We start from the raw sequence: 16,126 nt of genomic DNA, 5'->3' as shown, positions 1-16,126 counted from the left end.
GGACGGAGGGACGGAGGGAAGGAGGGAGGATGTAGACGATAGAGATGGAAGACAATCAAAAGCCTATTCGGAAGGCAGACTCTGTACAAACATACCCAACGAGCCACAGGCTCTGCAGAATGCGCACTAGATCAACGCAAATGACATTTAAAATGACCCCGCGACTGATGCGTTGTAAAAGAACCACGTTGTGGTGGCCTTGCGAGTCTCGACCTGAACTTCATTGGAGCATCAATGCAGTGGAAACGACGCCTGCTTGCAAGCTGTGTGAGTTCCCTTCGTCCCCTTTTGGCAAATGTACACTTTTGTGGCCTCTCTCTCCATGCACTCTTCCAAGAGTCTAGTAGAAGAGCCCTTCTAAGAAGAATCGCTCCCTTCGCAGCACAAAGAAGACTGCCCTTTTATGGGGCAGCTCCACCTCCTTCACAAGGTCCTGTGGCAGGTAAGCCTTGAGCAGCGGAATGATGCTCAAGTCGAATCGGGGCTCTCCGATGACGACCTCTGTGCGTGGCTCGCGCAGGAAGCAGAGGTGCTTCATCGAGACCATAATCGAGGCGAAGCGATGTCTCCCACGGAACTTCTCCTCACCAACGAGGAGATGCGTACCCTGATCGTACGGCCCGCACCCGCCTACAAAGGCCGCCATTCCATCTTCCTGATTCCAATTGCACTCGCCGTACCCCGCCGGCTCGCCATTCCAGCTGACCAGGTATCCCATCTTGTGTGGGTCTGCAAGAGACTCGGAGAGGTACCGCCGGTGGTGTTCTGCATCGCCCTTTTCCCTCCAGCCTACATTGACACGGTCCGAGTTCTGCCAGCGGGTATAGGCATCAAAGTGCGTCTTGTTCGAGGCGTCGATGTGCGTCAGCTCGAGCAGCTCTCCCACAGAAGGGATGAATCGGGCGTAGACTACTGAGCCTGGAGAAGGCTTGGCGGGTCGCAGAGGGTGGGTGGTGAGCACGGGAGGGGCGGTCCGCTGGGTGAAGGAGAGGACAGAGGGGAAGGAGGTGCTTTGCAGATGTGCATTGAAGGGCGAAGGCGGGGTACGTAGCCAAGAGAGGGAAGTGGGAGCACCAGCGCCTGGCCGGAGCAAGGGACAGGAGTTGATTTTGGCGTCAAAAGCGTGAGCAACGACGTCGCCTTGCGCCATCCTTCTAGGCTTCAAGCGCTAGACCGCACACTCACCTTGGTAGAAGGCGGCCTTGACGAGGAGCAGATTCCCCGGCTGCTTGGCTTCTGGCGCTGGGAAGGCAAGACCGGTGTGTACGAGGTACTCATGCACCAGCTTCCTTTGCGCCTCTCCTCCTCCTACTCGAATGGGCAACCGCTCGTACGGGTCTCTGCGCAGCCAGACTGGAGTAGAAGGGGAACAAGTGGGTAGCAAGGCGGCCCTTGTCAGTTTCTCCCTGATACCACCACCGCCCAGCGCTTCCTATGCCCACTCACAAGCATACACGGACACCCAGATATGCCTCATCAGGCCTTCAACAGCTTCTGCTCCGGATCCCACTGCTCCCTCTGCCTCGCCAAGGGTGAGCGTCCAGACATCCTCCCAAACAGCCCTGTGCTCCTGCACAACACCATGCAAACTCGTCTTCTCCTTGTCTCCCTTTCCATCCTCGCGATGCCACTCGGCAATGTGCTCCGCATCATCGTCATCGCTGTCTCTCTTGGCGGCGTTGGCTGTTGAGGCTGAAGGCAGAAAGACGTGGATGGAGTCGAAGGTGTCCACCTCTACCACGCGAGCTCGGGTGTGGTCTGGGAGAGTAAAGTCGAGGCTGAGGGGGCGGTCTGCGAGGGGGATCTCGGCTGACTTTGGTGTGAAGAGGGAGCGAGGGTTAGGCGGGTGAGGAGTGGCCATGCTGGAGGTAGGTGGTGCGCTGCGTGGTATCTTTGGAAGGACAGTAAGACCAGGCAGAAGCGATTCGATCAATTATATGGACAAGCAAGGGATGGAAGATGAGAAGGAAGAAGTTGTCATGCACTTCTGCGTCCCTTCTGTGCGCCTGCACACTCTGCCCACCAATTGTGACACCCACCCGGCCTCTGCATACAGTCATCTGATTATAGCACCACGATCTTTTATCCCCGCCTGCCGGTCTGTCCTTTTGAAAAAGAGGACCCTACTTTCTTCTCCCCTTTCCTCTCCTTCATCTTGCCCCGCTCTGCCTGCCCTCTGTTCCACTCCCGCCGGTCGGCATCGGCGTCCCAAGCAGAGACCAAAAAAATAATACCATCAAGGCAAGGCAAGGCGAGGCCAAGACCAAGTGGAGGCAGCCAGTCTCCGACATTGACATCCAGAAAAGCCAGAAGCGCAAAGGAAAGGAGGGGGCAGAGGGGGACCGTACCAGTCACGGCATCCTCTGCTCCTTAAGCGAGAGAGCCAGTGACGAAAACGACGAAGCGACGCCGGTTTGGTGAGGTAAGTGGGGCCTCGGCAAGTCCTACAGGAGCAATCACATTCCGTCGGTACCTGCAGCTAAGGTCAGGTCAGGTCAGGTCAGGCAAGGACTGGACTGACCAGACCGGACCGTCAACCCCGCCAAGGCCGGTGCTAAGGGAAGAGGTTGCGGGGGTCGAATCGCATTGGTGGTACACTGCTTGGAATTGCCCGAATGCTCAGAAGTAATGGTAATGCGAGGTATCATTTCATCATCTTCTCCTTCTTTTGTCCCTCCGCCTGCCCCCTTCTGCCCAGCCTGTAGTCTACAATCAGCCCTGCCAGAGGGGATTGATGATGAAGAGACAGAGAAGCTAGGGTAGAGGATAGGCAAATATCAAAAAGTGGTAACAGCACGAAAGGTGGAAGGAGGGAATGGGTGACACTGAGGGGGATTCAGCGCCCAGAGCCAGAGTTATGCTCCGGATGAGACTGCCGGAGAAGAAAGAAGAAAGAGCAGAAAGACCGGAAGAGGAGAGGGGAGGGACGTGACCGATTTGGCTCGCAGCTTGACTGGGTCGGTGGAGAGGTCCGCGAACGCTCTTGAGGTAGAGCCAAGCTGTTGATGCTCTCCGCTGAGTCGATTGCCCTGCTGCCGACTGCGCGGAGCGGGCTGAAGGAGAGACCCACGAGCTCTGCCCTGCCCTCGCTCATTATCCACCCTGCCTCGCTCGCCCTTGCCCTTACAGTAATTGCATGTAGTTACTCGGCACAATGCCCGTCTCTCCTGTATCCTTCTTGGCCTGCCACCACTTGCCGCTATTGTCCACGATGTTCAGGATCTCTCCCTTGGCAAAGCCAATCTCCGTAGGATCGTCCGGGTTGGCGCTGTAGGCGTACAGGGCTCTTGCCTTGTAGCCATAGCCTGGTAGAGGATCAGCAGCCCCGACGGAAGGAGCATTGGTGGTGTAATGCGACGGCGAGCTGGCGCCGTCCCCTCCTGCGGCGCCACCAGCAGCCGCCAGGGCTGCCGAGGAATGTTGAGGGGTAAGGTTGCGATGTTGCGAAGCTGACCGGGCCGCAGTGTGCGCTCCTCCCATGTCTGAGCCCGCTTGGCTTCCGCCTCCGTTGCGCTGCGCCTTGTTACCGCCGGTCACATCGGCCGTGGACGGAGATTGCCCGTACGCAGGTTGGTATGCGGCACCACTTGAGCCATACCCTCCCCCAAAGGCCGATCCGTTGCCATTTGCTGAGTTGCTGTTGTTGCCCATTCTCATACCGCCTGGCCCTCCACGAACGCCGGTAGCGCCTCTGTTTCTCCGGCCTCCTCCGAAGCCCATGCCTCCACCACCTGACAGCTGCCCGCCACCGCCCCAGGAGTGGAAGAGGTTGAAGATTGGAGATCCTTCCTCCGATGTGAAGAAGAATAGCCAGATGATGTTGACGATTGTGAGGATAAAGTACCCTGCCGCCATGGCCTCGTAGGACGATGTAGATGAGTAGATGCCCTCATCGATGCCCAGAACAGCGAGTACGAGGGCGACGACGATCCAGGCGGTGAGCTGCAGTCTAGCCATGCCAATAGAATCAGAAGCAAGGGTGACTGCGACGCCTAGGATGACGAACAGTTGCACAAAGATGCCAAACCATACTCGTCCCAGAGGTGTGTCATTGTCTGCTTCTGCCGCTGCTTGGCCAATGAAGGCGACGAGCCATCCGATGGTTGCTAGGACAAGCGTCACAAAGAGGATCTTGTTGGCGAAAAGGAGGCTGAGAAAGGGTGAGGGGAAATAGAATATGACATTCGCCTGTCAGTTTGACTTGCCACCAAAGCGTCTTGTGGTCAGGCTCACTGAAGACTCACGAGAAGTCCATGATTCTGACCTATACGCAACGGTCTTGATGTTTCAATCCCTAGCTGTCGCAGTCTATGCGACACAGGTGATAGACAGGGCAGTCGCGCCTGCTAAAGATACTGGGGAGGTTCTGACCGCGCTGCGCGATTGCAAAGATGGAATGAACAGAGCTACAAGGAAGCCGTTGCAGGAAGTAGGCCCGCCGCCCTTGCTGAGATGACGAGGGAAGGCAACGAAGCCGCGCAATAGATGAAAGGGCGAGAGACCAGGTAGGCAAGCTTGGGGAGTGTGTTTTGCTCACTGCCGGCCAGCTGGGGTGGTCTGGGCGGGACAATGTAGGAGGCTGATGGCTGAGACTGAAGCGTTGTACCCTCTCGAGAAGAGTCGTGATATCGTCAAGACGTTTGTGATCGTGAATGTTCGTATTGGGTTGCTTGTGACCGGGAGTCGCGAGGGGCGGCGAGGGGCGAAGGTATGGATGCAAGCACCAAGGCAGGCGACCAGGCAGGAACACAGCCCCTGCCCTGCCGAGTCACGTGGCCTGCAGGGCGGAAACAGGGCTGAGCTGCTTGGGGGCGCCCGCCTTTCCGTCTGCAGCGTACCACTATCTCCACTACCGCGACCATCCACCACCTCCTGACACCAAGACCATCTCTTCTGTGCATGCCCATCGACACAAGCTTCCGCCGCCCATCTGCAGGCATGATGTTACCCTTGAAGCGTCCTCGAGACGCAGACACTGGCCCAGGCAGGCATGGGTCCGATGGACGTGGAGGGACACAGAGCGGGTCATCCTCTGCCTCTCCACATCAGCAGGCCAAGACCGACTCAGCATCACCTGCCTCGTCAGTACATCGTGCAGAAACGTCTGCTTTCTCTTGTGAGAGATGTGCAAAACGTAAGGTCAAGTGTGACAAGCTTCAGCCTCGCTGCTCCGCCTGTGTTCGGCAAGGAGCTGAATGCACGCCTTCACAGCCGACCTCTGCAGACAGACCTCGCAAGAAGCGCTTCCCAGAAGCCGAGCTGCTACACAGAATCGACGTATATGAGCGGGCACTTCGTCGCCTTGGACTCGACGTGGATGAGGTGAGGGAGGGCAAGGCGGACTTGTCGCTCGCAAGCGCTTCACCTGCTTCTCAGCAGCAGAGAGCCCGTCGTAATGGCACAACAACTCGCGACCCTTCGCCTGCAGAAGCGCACGAGGATTACAATCAGTTCAGTGCCCTCTTCAAAGATTGCGTGGACGGAAAGAAGACCGTCGATACAGACGAAGGCAAGAATCCGGAGCGTCACGTCCTCAAGTTTCTCGACGAGGTTTGGCAGGAGGATGGCTCTCTCTCTCTGCTGTATCCGCCGGGAGATGCTGCGGATGAAAGAGCAGCCGCTCCTGACCATCCATCACCTTTCCAGATACTCAATCTCTGGCAAGTCTATCTGGACAATGCTCATCCTGTCATCAAGGTGCTCCACGCGCCTACCATGCAGAAAAAGGTCGTTGACATGGTTGCCAAACTTAGCGAGCATGGCTCCAAAGACGACGTCGCCCCCAACGGCAGTGTCAATCACAGCAAGCCGTCTTTCACCGCATCGGATCAGGCACTCATCTTCGCCATGTACACTGCTGCCGTCTGCAATTGTCATCCCGAAGACTTCAAGTCAGCTATCGGTACTACCCGCTCAAGGGAGGAGTGGATGCAGCAAATGCGCAAGGCAACACGCTACTGGCTCTACAAGTGCAACATCTATCGCACTTCTGAATTGCAAGTGCTGCAAGCTCTCATACTCTTCCTGAGCGTTCTTGGTGCTGCAATGGACCCACGAACCCTTTGTTCCTTTACAGGACTGAGCGACAGGCTGGCTCGCAGGATCGGCCTTCACCGCGACCGTCCCGCAAAAAGCGACTCGGACCCCGTCGAAGTGGAAATGCGGCGCCGCATATGGTGGGAGGTAGTCTTGCTCGATCAGAGGGCACTTGAAAAGGCAGGACTTGGATCTAGCGGTCTCGACAATAACTGGAGAGTACGACTGCCTTCCGGAGTTGGGGACACCGATCTTGCTACCCATAACGGTCCTGCTACTCCGCGGGGAACGGCTAGTTCCGAAATGATCTTCTTCCTTGTGCGCTGCGAGATTGCATCTTTCCTCCATGAGATCCGTCTCAGTCAAGGCAGAGACGTTGGCTGGACTGAATTCTCGACTCCCCAGAGGTCACTGAAGGACAAGATCGCTCAGATCGACGAGCTTGAACAGCTGATGCAGGAAAGATACCTGGTTCACTGTGACCCAGTCCATGCTATACAGAGACTAGCGATTGTCTTCTGCCAAGGTCTCTTGAGCAAGATGCGGTTATCTGCCTACATCAGCGAGGAGTCACAACAAGCCAGAAGTGCTGGAGATGCTCAAAAAGGCTCGCAAGGCGCAAATGGTACCAGTGGCACGAGACCTGCCGGCTCTCAAGCGGCACACCGTTTGACTCCTTCCACGATTGCGCTGCGCACAGACATGATCACTCTATGTACCGACGCACTTTCCCTGGTGAACGAGCTGCTGTGCGATCCCGCGTTACGCAGATTCCACAGCTTCCTGCACGGCAACAAGCCCTTTGTGGCTGTGCTCCACCTGCTGAGACTGTTGAGGGACCATACTGAAGGCCCGCCGGTAGAGAGGGCATGGCAGGTCCTCAATGAAGCGCAATGGATGTTCAAAGGCACCACTTCGGCAAAGTGTCTGGACAAAGCACCGATGAGGGTGAGAACGCTCATATGTCCTCTACTGTTGACGGCATGGGAAGCTCGAAAAGCCGCAAAGGGGCAGAGTGGCAGGGAGGATCCTCCTTGGATCGCGAATATCCGGATGTACGCCGCCAGGGCATTCATGCCGGAGCAGCTCGATGCTCGTCCAGACGCAGCAGGAAGACAAGGAATTGGAGCAAGCAATGGCATCTCAACAGCACAAGCTGCCCCTCGGGAGCTGGCTGTAGCCCAGACGCTGGCTTCGCAAATGATCGACCAGAATAGCTTGTTTACAGACAGCGACGGCCAACCGCTCGATGTGGCAGCATCCGAAAGGCTGATCCTGCCTCTCGACGAGTCCCTCTCTGCCCCATCCATTGGCTTTTCATCGTCTACGGCATTGCTCGACAACGACTTTGACTGGGAGGAGTGGTTCCGTTCGTCTCTGCTGGGCGAAGCGTCTTTCATGAGTGGTGGTGTGGTGGTATAGAGGAGTCGTCTTGGACGCTGCTCTCGACGGAAGCGACAATGTCAACAATTAATGGACCAAAGACGAGGACGACGACGCGCCCTTTGGTGGATCTGGGGAAATGTCTACTACGACGATCCAGTGCAAAAGCAGCGAGCCGTCCAGATCACGCATCCTTTAGACGACCGACAGCTTCACTTCTGGCGATCGATCTTGGCACGCCATTTGCAATGCGGCAACCGCTAGCTCGACCTCCTGAGTACAGCCACGCAGCTCGTAACAGAACGTGCCAGGTTCACAGGATCTCGCGCACTGTGCATTGTGGTCATGGACGTGGGCGTGCGGGTCGTGCGAGTGGGTCGATGCTTGGCATGCTGCCAAGGCTGTGGATGTCATGCCAAGCAACTGTAATATTGGCGCCCCCTCGGAGCAAGGTCGCCAGGCACCGCACCCCACCACTCGCACCACACGCCAAGATCTCATCGTATTGGAACTCCGCTCCAGTTGCAGAAAGCCCCCGCATCTCGCCCTGGTGATGATCGAGAATCCCTGGCTACCCTCTTCGTACGCAGCCTGCGCTGCCCTCTGCTCCTCCTACGCACTTTGCTATCGTCCCTCACAGCCAATCTCGTGGCGAACGCACGTGCTCTTCAATCCAGTCAGGTCACCATAGCATGCAGACATCTGTCCCTGCAATGAGCACGGTCACATCTCCGACGAGTACACAGCCGACAGGAGGGTGGACTTGGCGAAGCTGAGAGCAAGCAAGCGGAGGACGCTAGAGGCGATGTTAGGACCTATGGTCCCTGCAGCAGATCAGTAGAGGCTGGCTATTCGGCCCCACACCCACCCCACGCTGTGCGGGCTGTCTGTGATCGGCCGCTCTTGGCATTGAGTTTGAGATTGCGTCTGCCACCCAGACCAGACGGCCAGAATTAGAGCAGGCCCTCCCAATTGGCGAGAGGCACCGAGACTATGACTCCGTCGGAGAGGGCATCCGCCTGAATCTCCACAGATGAGGGATGAGCACGTTCTCTCCTCTTTGCGAAGATCCTGGATCCCCGAATCAGGTACCAGCCGTGCACATTGCTCAACGGCAGGGAAGTGCTAGTGGCACTCTAGCCTCGAGTATTATCTGGCGACAGCTTTGATCGGCCAGCAGGGGCAACATCCTCAAGGAGAGGAAGCCTGGATCCGGGTATATAAGGCAACGACAATACGTGGGCGAGTTCTTGCCTCGCTCCTCGTCGTCGACCCCTTAAGCTCAACATTCTCTCGCCCTCAACTTTCCATCTGTGTCTCAGTCGTCGACAAGATGAAAGCTCCTCTCCAGCGTGACACCTTCTCTCCCGCCCAATGGCGCAACATCGGCTTCTACATCGTTGGCATCATGTTGTACAAGTTCGGTCTTGAGTGGTACAACGGAGCCTTCATCACCCTGGCCAACGAGCGCTTCAACAGCAGCAATCGATACACCAACATTGGTATCTTGACTGGTACGAATTATGCCGCTCAGGCCATCGGATCCATCCTCGTCGCTCCGCTGATCAAGCGCTACCCTACCCGAAGTGTTCTGGCCTGCGCCATCATGATCTTCGCCGTCATCTCTACCGTTCCGATGATCGCTGATGCTGCCACTGGTGGTCAGCCCAAGTTCAAGACTGCGAACAACGACGAGCGGTATGGGACTTGGAATCCCAATGGGCTCTTTCCCATCTACGTCGTCAGTGGACTCTCTTATGGTACCGTCGAGCTGATCCGACGTGTTATGCCGAGGGACATTGTCGGTAGCGACGTCGTCAAGCTGAAGAAGATGGACTCTCTCGTCCACGTCCTGTACGAAATTGCTGGTACCTCCGGTGCCTTTACCTCCACCGCCTTGATCGCCAAGTTCGGCTACAACTACTCTTCCCTCCTGACCCCTGTTTGCTTCACCTTTGCTTGCGCAGCCTGGTTCTGCGTTGCTCCCGTCGGAGAGGCCAGCAAGCGCAAGGAGACCGCCAAGCTGGCTGTGTTGGAGAACGAAATCTCTGCCAAGGAGCCTCTCGGCAAGGCCATGTTGGGTGCCTTCAAGGCGTTTGGCAAGGCATTCTACTACGGTGGCTACCTGGTCCTGACCGACAGACGCTTCATCTGGCTCGTTCCCGGCTATACCCTCGCCCTGTACGGACACCGATACCTCGAGAATGGTCTTGCTCCAATCTTTGCCAGGTCCGTCATCGGTCGATCCTCCTATTCGCAGATCATCGTAGGTGGTTCCAACTTCGGTGAGCTCCTCGGTGCTCTCACTGTCATGTGCTTCACCACCCAAGTGCCCACGCCTATGCCATGGCTGCGACTGGACGCTGTTCTCCTGATGCTCGTCTGGGTCATGCCATGGTTCCCGACTACTCGTAACAGCGTCGGATCGGCCTGGAGGCTCGCTGCGACCTTCATCCCCATCTCCTTTGGTTGGGCCGCGGGCGACGTCTCGCTCGCCGCTTACATCCAGTCGACACTGGACAAGGTTGAGTCTCGCGACCCCGACGTGTCCTCTCTGGGCGCAGTCATGAGCTTCCTCTATGTCCTCTATATCATCCTCTATTCGGTCATCAGCTCCACCCTCGGCAGATTTGTCGACAGTAGGCTGCGTGGCCTCACCGGTGCTGCGACGGAGCAACCTGCCCGCGATGTCCTTCGAATGGTCGCTGGCGTACACTTCACTGTGCTGTCCGCGATCATCATCGCCTCGACGTTCATTCCCAAGGGCTCTTTCGCACTCAACCCCAAGGCCATCGATGTCGTCCCCGGTGCGACGGATGAGGAGACCGATGGGGTTCAGAGGAGGGACATCGACGGTTTGGATGAGGATGAGGAGCTGAAGAAGACGGCGCCCGAGAATGAGAGACCCTCCGAGCTCGCAAAATGAAGATGCAGAAAAGTCTTGTTGGATCCGCAGTGCTACAAGCCCTGTTACTCGCCCCGTCATGACTCACTCTCGATATCCCTCTGTGTGCGTCGCCAGATGCCTGCTCTAATACATCTTCCGGTCCCTCGTCTCCCGTGTTCTCGATTGTTTCCAACGGTCACTATGTATTTCTTTCCCGACTTGATGCTTTTCAATAGTCTCAACGTCTATGTATAATTCTCTTGTATCTTACCAGTGCTCTGTGTTTGAGATGTGTTGCCCGTTGGCCTGCCTACCCTCGTCTTCTGTGCTGAAAACGACTACTTGGCGTCCCAAGGCCCTCCTTGCCTTGACCCGGCTGTACCCCAAAGCGCGAGAAGAGCCGGAGACGAAGCCGGCAGCCGGTCATGACTCCTCCTCTTTCCGCTAAGGTTGCTCCTGCGCTCCCTGCCTATACCGCACTTTTCTCACTGATCAGGATCTCCTCGTGAAGGTCAGGACCTTCTATCTGGTCACAGCCACTCCACCGCAGCGCAGCGCAACTTGCTTCCTTCTCCCGTCTCACAAGAACTACCCTAAGTACTTGGAAAGTGAAGGATGTCTGCGTCCACTCCCTCTCCCAGCGACGCACCTCAAAGTGATGTAGATGCCTTCCTCTCCATAGAGCTCATAGAGCCTCCTTCCCCTTCTTCCTCCTCCTCCTCATCTTCCTCGTCGTCAGTGGTGCCAACCTCGACGGACTATGCCGCTTCCTCTTCCACGCCAGTAAGGTGGTACCAGTCCGCACGCGCCCCACGGAGGATGGGGAACGCGGGGGATATGGGCTACGGAGGGTACACCATCTCCATTGCCGTCTATTCTGCCTGCGTACATGTCCTACCCTCTACACTACCGCCAGAAGAAGGATCGCCGAGGTTCCGAATCTACTCGGCTAGTGGAGTCTTCCTTCGACCTTCCTCTACCAAGAGTCGTTTTCTCACGAGGGTAGGACTGTTGAGGGATACGAGGACTTTCAAGACGTGCGAGGTGAGGGTTTATCAAGGGGATTGGAATGATCTGAGGTTGTGCATGACGGCCACTGTGGATTTCATGCTTGCCACGCCTACTGCCATCAAAGGTCAAAGTCAGGATCGATCCATTTTACAATACTCTACTCAGCCCTCGATGGATGTAACGCACTACTCTCAATTACAAGACGACTCGGAGACGTACGCTTCCCGATCTGACCTACCTCCAAAGGGACTCCAAGCCTTTAAAGAAATCTTTACTCCAGCTCACGCAAATATGCAAAGTAGATCTCCACCTCAAAGTCTCTGGTTGCAAAATGCATGGGGAATCCTAAAGCACAAGAAGACTACGCAGGATTCTCTCCCCTTGGTGGAAAAGCGAGGATATGATTGGATGCGTGCTAGAGAAAAGTATAATGGGTATGCCAAGCAAGCTGGAGCTTTAGCTTGGTTGATGGATGCGGCCATTTCTTTTGCTCCTCTTAGCTACTCGCACCGATTCTTGGACGATGCCGCTGCTGCTTCTACACTCAGCTTTAATATGGCTTATCATGAAGAGGAGATCCAACTGGATGAGAAGTGGCATTTGAGAGAGATTCGCACCACGGATGGGAGGTGGGAGAGGAGTACTGGGGAGGCAAAGATTTGGATTGAAGAGGAAGAGGAGGAGGGGAAGCAGAAGGGGAAGGGAGAGATGCGATGTGTGGCCACGATGACGCAGAGTTGTGTACTCAAGGCCAAACCGGCAGCGCCTGCGAGCAAGCTGTGAATAGAATAGAGCATGTAGACGGATCGCGACTTCAATCCAAGGGACACTCGTCAAACCTAAGGAGACGCACAAACGTGACGGTAACGATGACAATGATGGTGACGAAGATAGATGGGTTGCGAAGGAACAATGGGTATGCTAGATTCTCATTACAGCGCAGAAGTGATGATGACTCGAAAGTAGGGAAAGGAAAATCCTGGAGAGGGGATAGCGGAGAGTTGGAAGCGTCTCCCGCTTCCAGTGACGTAGGGCTGGTGTGCCGTACAAGGACGCCTATTCTCCTTGCACTGTCGTCCGCCATCTTTAGAGTGCAGTCGCGAACCTCTAGACATGGTATAGGGTATCTTGTCTGGTGAAGAAAGAGAGAGCTAGTAGAATCCGGTAAAGGGTCGAAACATTTTGGGACAAAGAGGAAGGTCGCGGCCACCAGTGTGATGAGGCTGCAACCAAGTAGAAATCGAAAGTAGTCGTCGCATGCCTTTCCTTTGAGAGAGTGACTTTGCTTTTGCGTGTGATGCTTAGCACTCAACGCTTCCCTCGCTATCGAGGTTGTTGGTGATCCAGCCATACTTGAGTCCATCCTGGTAGGACCACTCGCTAGCCGACTCGGTCTTCCAAGTCCAGTAAATCCAGCCAGATCCAGTCTCATAAACGTCCCTCTGGGTATCAAAGAGCTGCTTCAGCTGAGTCTTGAAGGCACTAGAGAAGTTGGCGCCATTGCCCGTCTTGCTCGAGCAGTTTCCGATTTTGGGACTGTTGTCGTACTGTCCCTCGTATCGGCTGCCTCGACCACGACCATTGAGCCACATTGCACAATCCGTGTTAGCCGAAGTCCACTCTCCTACAATGGTCCAAAGGTGAGACTGGGCGTTGGCCAACTTGGAGCGGTAAGTGCAGATGTCATTCAGCCTCGTGGTCTGGTTCCAGGCGACTTGAGTAGGGGTGAAGATGCTGTACTGGTGGTGGTCAAGGACGACATTCTGGTACGTAGGAGGCTGCAGCTCATTGTACCAGCGGGACAAGTCTTGGAAACCATCGTGGATCATCACGGCCTGGCTGGTGGGGCTCTTCTTGCCCTGAGCGTACCTGACCGACGAGTAGGCGCTCTCGTAGTAGTCGATTGTGAACTCGAGGGCACCTCCAATGTTGGCCGTGGTCAGAGGCTCATTGAGAAGCTCGATGGCAGAGACAGTATCGCCATAGGCAGAGGTGGAGAATTTCTTGGCCATTGTGGAGATGGCAGCCTGAGCTCGGTCAGCTCGGGACTGGACATTGAACCAACCAGGGCTGGTCCTGCGGTGACCGGAGTTGTCAAAGCCATTCTGAGAGGCGGGAGCACCGTGGAGGTCAATGACTACCTTGAGTCCGTACTTTTGCGCCCAGCCAACGGCCTTTGTGAGGTAGCTGAATTGACTGCCCTGGCAGTAAGGGGCATAGTCGCTGTCAAATGCCCAGTAGCCAATGGGGATACGAACGGTGTTCAGGCCTGCGGCACTGATGGCCTTGAAGTCGCTTTCTGTGATCCAGGTCTTCCAGTGTGAGGCAAGGAGGCTGCAGGCCTTCTTGGAGTATTGGCCAAAGGTGTACTCGTCGACGATTCGCGAGTCTCCGCCGGCTCTGAGGTAGGGTAGGGGATGAGAAGTGGGAGAAAGAAAAGGCAAGTCAGCCCAGAGCTTGCGTCGTCAATTGCCGACTGATTTGTACTCACTGGAACAAGCTGGGGGTGATGAAGGGCTCGGCGACGAGCCAGCCACCAATGTTGACTCCCCTGACCTTTGTGCTACCAAAGTTGAATCGCTTCTGCAACGAGGAGCTGTTGGAGGCTGCTTCACGAGCAAAGACGGCGTCAGGGGCGTGGCCAAAGGGGAGTGCGCGTGGGCCAGCAGCAGATACGAGGGGGAGCAAGATGCTGAGGAGGCAGGTGAGAGAGACGAGGCGCAACATCTTGAGAGGTAGGTAGTAGTGTGCGTAGTGCAGTGGTAGAGTGCTAGTGATAGAGGTTCTTGGAGAGAAGAAGGGTATGCAATTGCCTCGGTGCAGAGATCTATATGCTGTTCCGGAGGTGTTCGAGGGCTGAACAATGACGACGATGACACACAAAGAGGAGTAGCGGGGTCAGTACGGGGTTCCCTTGTTCTTGTCGATGCTTGGCTGTGTGCGGTAGTCTGCACCCGCCACTCGCAGGCACTTACGGCCCGAGACGAGGGAGTTCCGAGCGTGATCACTGCACGGCGGTTTGTGCCGAGGGTACTCACAAGCGTGCTAGGAGTGAGGCAGCCGTAACAATGGGGAGATAAGAGGGAGTGAGAGGAAGGGAGAGGAGGGAATGGAGAGGACTAAAGAGAAAGGAGGGGGACAGGGGGGGGACAAGACGATAAGGGAGAGTACTACTTTAGATATTGAGGGAGGGGATCCAACCGGAAAGGGGAGTATGGCCCTGGCGAGTCTTATAAGGGAAGGTGTACCTCCACCGCGGAAAGGTTCAAGCGAGGCGAGGTGCATCCATAGCACCAGCCAATGAATGAAGGACATTGTGATGGGTCCGAATGCCATGGTTCGGTGGTAGCCGAGGCAGCAGCGGGACTTCTTCGAGGCTTGATGACAAGGCTCCGACCGGCATCTCGATAAGAGGGGCAAGATGAGCCGGTATCCACCTGGGTGAGGAGCCTCAGGGGTACATTGCCAGGTGGTAGCCCTAGGGGCAGCAACGGCAGCACCCGCACCCACAGCACTTTCGGCCACCACCTCTGCCATCAGCAGCAGCAGGCTGTAAGACAACCGGCAGTGTAATGGTCTACCAGGAAGGTGTGTGTGTGGCTCGCGTCGCAGACCAATGGGAGGGACATATTGCACGTTCCAGTGTTTCCATGCCATGGCTTCCCTCGCGTAAGTTTCAGCTGTGCATCCTCACCTTTACGCTTGGGTGGAATCTCCCCTTTCCCCGCTTCAGCCCCCGAGGCGCAGCGCTATCTCTTCCCCCATCTGCACCCATTCCGCCTTGGCTCCCTCTACCCTGCCTGCCTACCTGCCTGCATCAAACCCCGACGCAACCCCCCAAGCAACACGCAGCACTCTACCACTGGGCCCCTCGCCCCATCTCTCCCTTTGCTCAGTCGGACTTGGGATACCCGACCGAAGCCCAGGTTAAACTCTCCCTCTCTTGTCTACCGACTACCTCAGATCTCCACTCCGACAAGCATCGTCTGGCTCGCCACTTTGCGCGCCAAGGAAAGACTAACGCTAAACTCCAGCAGCTGCGAGCGAGCGGCGACGGACGGACTGACTGACTGACTGACTTGTAATTTCGCGGTTGGACAGACGCGAGGAACGGAAGACCCTCATACACACATACACCTACGCTTAGCCTGACCCTTTCTTGTTACCGATGTTCAGAAGAAACAAGTCAGGAATGTCTAGCACTACACTCCACTCCACTCGAGCACCTTCACCAGTGGCCAAATTCCTCTCCTTTTCGAGGGCCGGAGCGCGGAGAGGACACACACACACATAGAAGTCATTTCGAAGGAGTTGTTTTCCAAAGAATGTCAAAACATACCACGACACCTTTACACTTTTCTCAGGTGTGTCCATTCCTTGCTGTGTGATAGCAGGAGGGGGGACCCTATTGCAATCGTTGATGTATCTACATGGCAAATCACAAGCACAGTCCATTGAGCCGCACACCTACCCTCCCTTTCCGGCACCCCACACTTCACGCTGTCCCGAAGTTGCCGCGTCGGCAGAGTGATCCGTCTGTGATCGAGGGGGAGGAGGAAAGGGAGGAGTCGTCCAGCTCCAGCTGCTGGGTGCGTACACGTGTGTGCAAAACAAAGGAGAGCAAAGGAAGGTCGTGCTTCTGGAGTGTCAAGCGGAAGAATCGATTTGGAGGGACAAGCAGGTATAGTACAACACGCGACTACCGCAACGAGGGCGTCTTGACGAAGCTGTCGAGTGAACATCGAACAATGGGCAGAAGGCATGCAGCATCAGCGTTTCCACTCTCCTCATCGCCAAAGTCCGCTCCCC

General features: G+C 56.1%; 7 protein-coding genes across 7 annotated transcripts; 3 read left to right on the top strand and 4 right to left on the bottom strand.

The window, feature by feature from the left end:
• Window positions 1–340: 340 nt before the first annotated feature.
• On the bottom strand, window positions 341–1,861 carry BCV69DRAFT_278969 (hypothetical protein; the record flags this gene model as incomplete). The annotated part of the gene is made up of 3 exons (XM_025491221.1): window positions 341–1,080; window positions 1,186–1,353; window positions 1,447–1,861. The coding sequence occupies 3 exons, from the start codon at window positions 1,859–1,861 to the stop codon at window positions 341–343; spliced, it is 1,323 nt and encodes a 440-aa protein (XP_025345372.1).
• Window positions 1,862–3,123: 1,262 nt separating this feature from the next.
• Window positions 3,124–4,255, bottom strand: BCV69DRAFT_301357 (hypothetical protein; the record flags this gene model as incomplete). Its single annotated transcript, XM_025494551.1, has 2 exons — window positions 3,124–4,150; window positions 4,245–4,255. The coding sequence occupies 2 exons, from the start codon at window positions 4,253–4,255 to the stop codon at window positions 3,124–3,126; spliced, it is 1,038 nt and encodes a 345-aa protein (XP_025345371.1).
• A 584-nt stretch (window positions 4,256–4,839) lies between these two features.
• BCV69DRAFT_78463 (hypothetical protein) lies at window positions 4,840–7,536 on the top strand. Its single transcript, XM_025495526.1, has one exon. The coding sequence runs from the start codon at window positions 4,900–4,902 to the stop codon at window positions 7,456–7,458; it is 2,559 nt and encodes an 852-aa protein (XP_025345370.1). The 5' UTR covers window positions 4,840–4,899; the 3' UTR covers window positions 7,459–7,536.
• A 1,216-nt stretch (window positions 7,537–8,752) lies between these two features.
• Window positions 8,753–10,345, top strand: BCV69DRAFT_301355 (MFS general substrate transporter; the record flags this gene model as incomplete). Its single annotated transcript, XM_025494550.1, has 1 exon — window positions 8,753–10,345. The coding sequence occupies one exon, from the start codon at window positions 8,753–8,755 to the stop codon at window positions 10,343–10,345; it is 1,593 nt and encodes a 530-aa protein (XP_025345369.1).
• Window positions 10,346–10,776: 431 nt separating this feature from the next.
• On the top strand, window positions 10,777–12,174 carry BCV69DRAFT_78460 (hypothetical protein). Its single transcript, XM_025495525.1, has one exon. The coding sequence runs from the start codon at window positions 10,922–10,924 to the stop codon at window positions 12,098–12,100; it is 1,179 nt and encodes a 392-aa protein (XP_025345368.1). The 5' UTR covers window positions 10,777–10,921; the 3' UTR covers window positions 12,101–12,174.
• A 444-nt stretch (window positions 12,175–12,618) lies between these two features.
• On the bottom strand, window positions 12,619–14,044 carry BCV69DRAFT_288516 (putative EXG1-exo-beta-1,3-glucanase, major isoform; the record flags this gene model as incomplete). Its single annotated transcript, XM_025493629.1, has 3 exons — window positions 12,619–13,717; window positions 13,809–13,900; window positions 13,943–14,044. 3 exons carry the CDS (start codon window positions 14,042–14,044, stop codon window positions 12,619–12,621), a joined length of 1,293 nt encoding a protein of 430 aa, XP_025345367.1.
• A 165-nt stretch (window positions 14,045–14,209) lies between these two features.
• BCV69DRAFT_78555 (hypothetical protein) lies at window positions 14,210–15,090 on the bottom strand. The gene has a single exon (XM_025495527.1). The coding sequence runs from the start codon at window positions 14,972–14,974 to the stop codon at window positions 14,363–14,365; it is 612 nt and encodes a 203-aa protein (XP_025345366.1). The 5' UTR covers window positions 14,975–15,090; the 3' UTR covers window positions 14,210–14,362.
• Between the last annotated feature and the right edge of the window lie 1,036 nt (window positions 15,091–16,126).

This window comes from Pseudomicrostroma glucosiphilum (genome assembly GCF_003144135.1).
Source record: "Pseudomicrostroma glucosiphilum strain MCA 4718 unplaced genomic scaffold BCV69scaffold_17, whole genome shotgun sequence".
Lineage (NCBI taxonomy): Eukaryota > Fungi > Basidiomycota > Exobasidiomycetes > Microstromatales > Microstromataceae > Microstroma > Microstroma glucosiphilum.
This window is presented reverse-complemented; position numbering and strand designations above follow the sequence as displayed.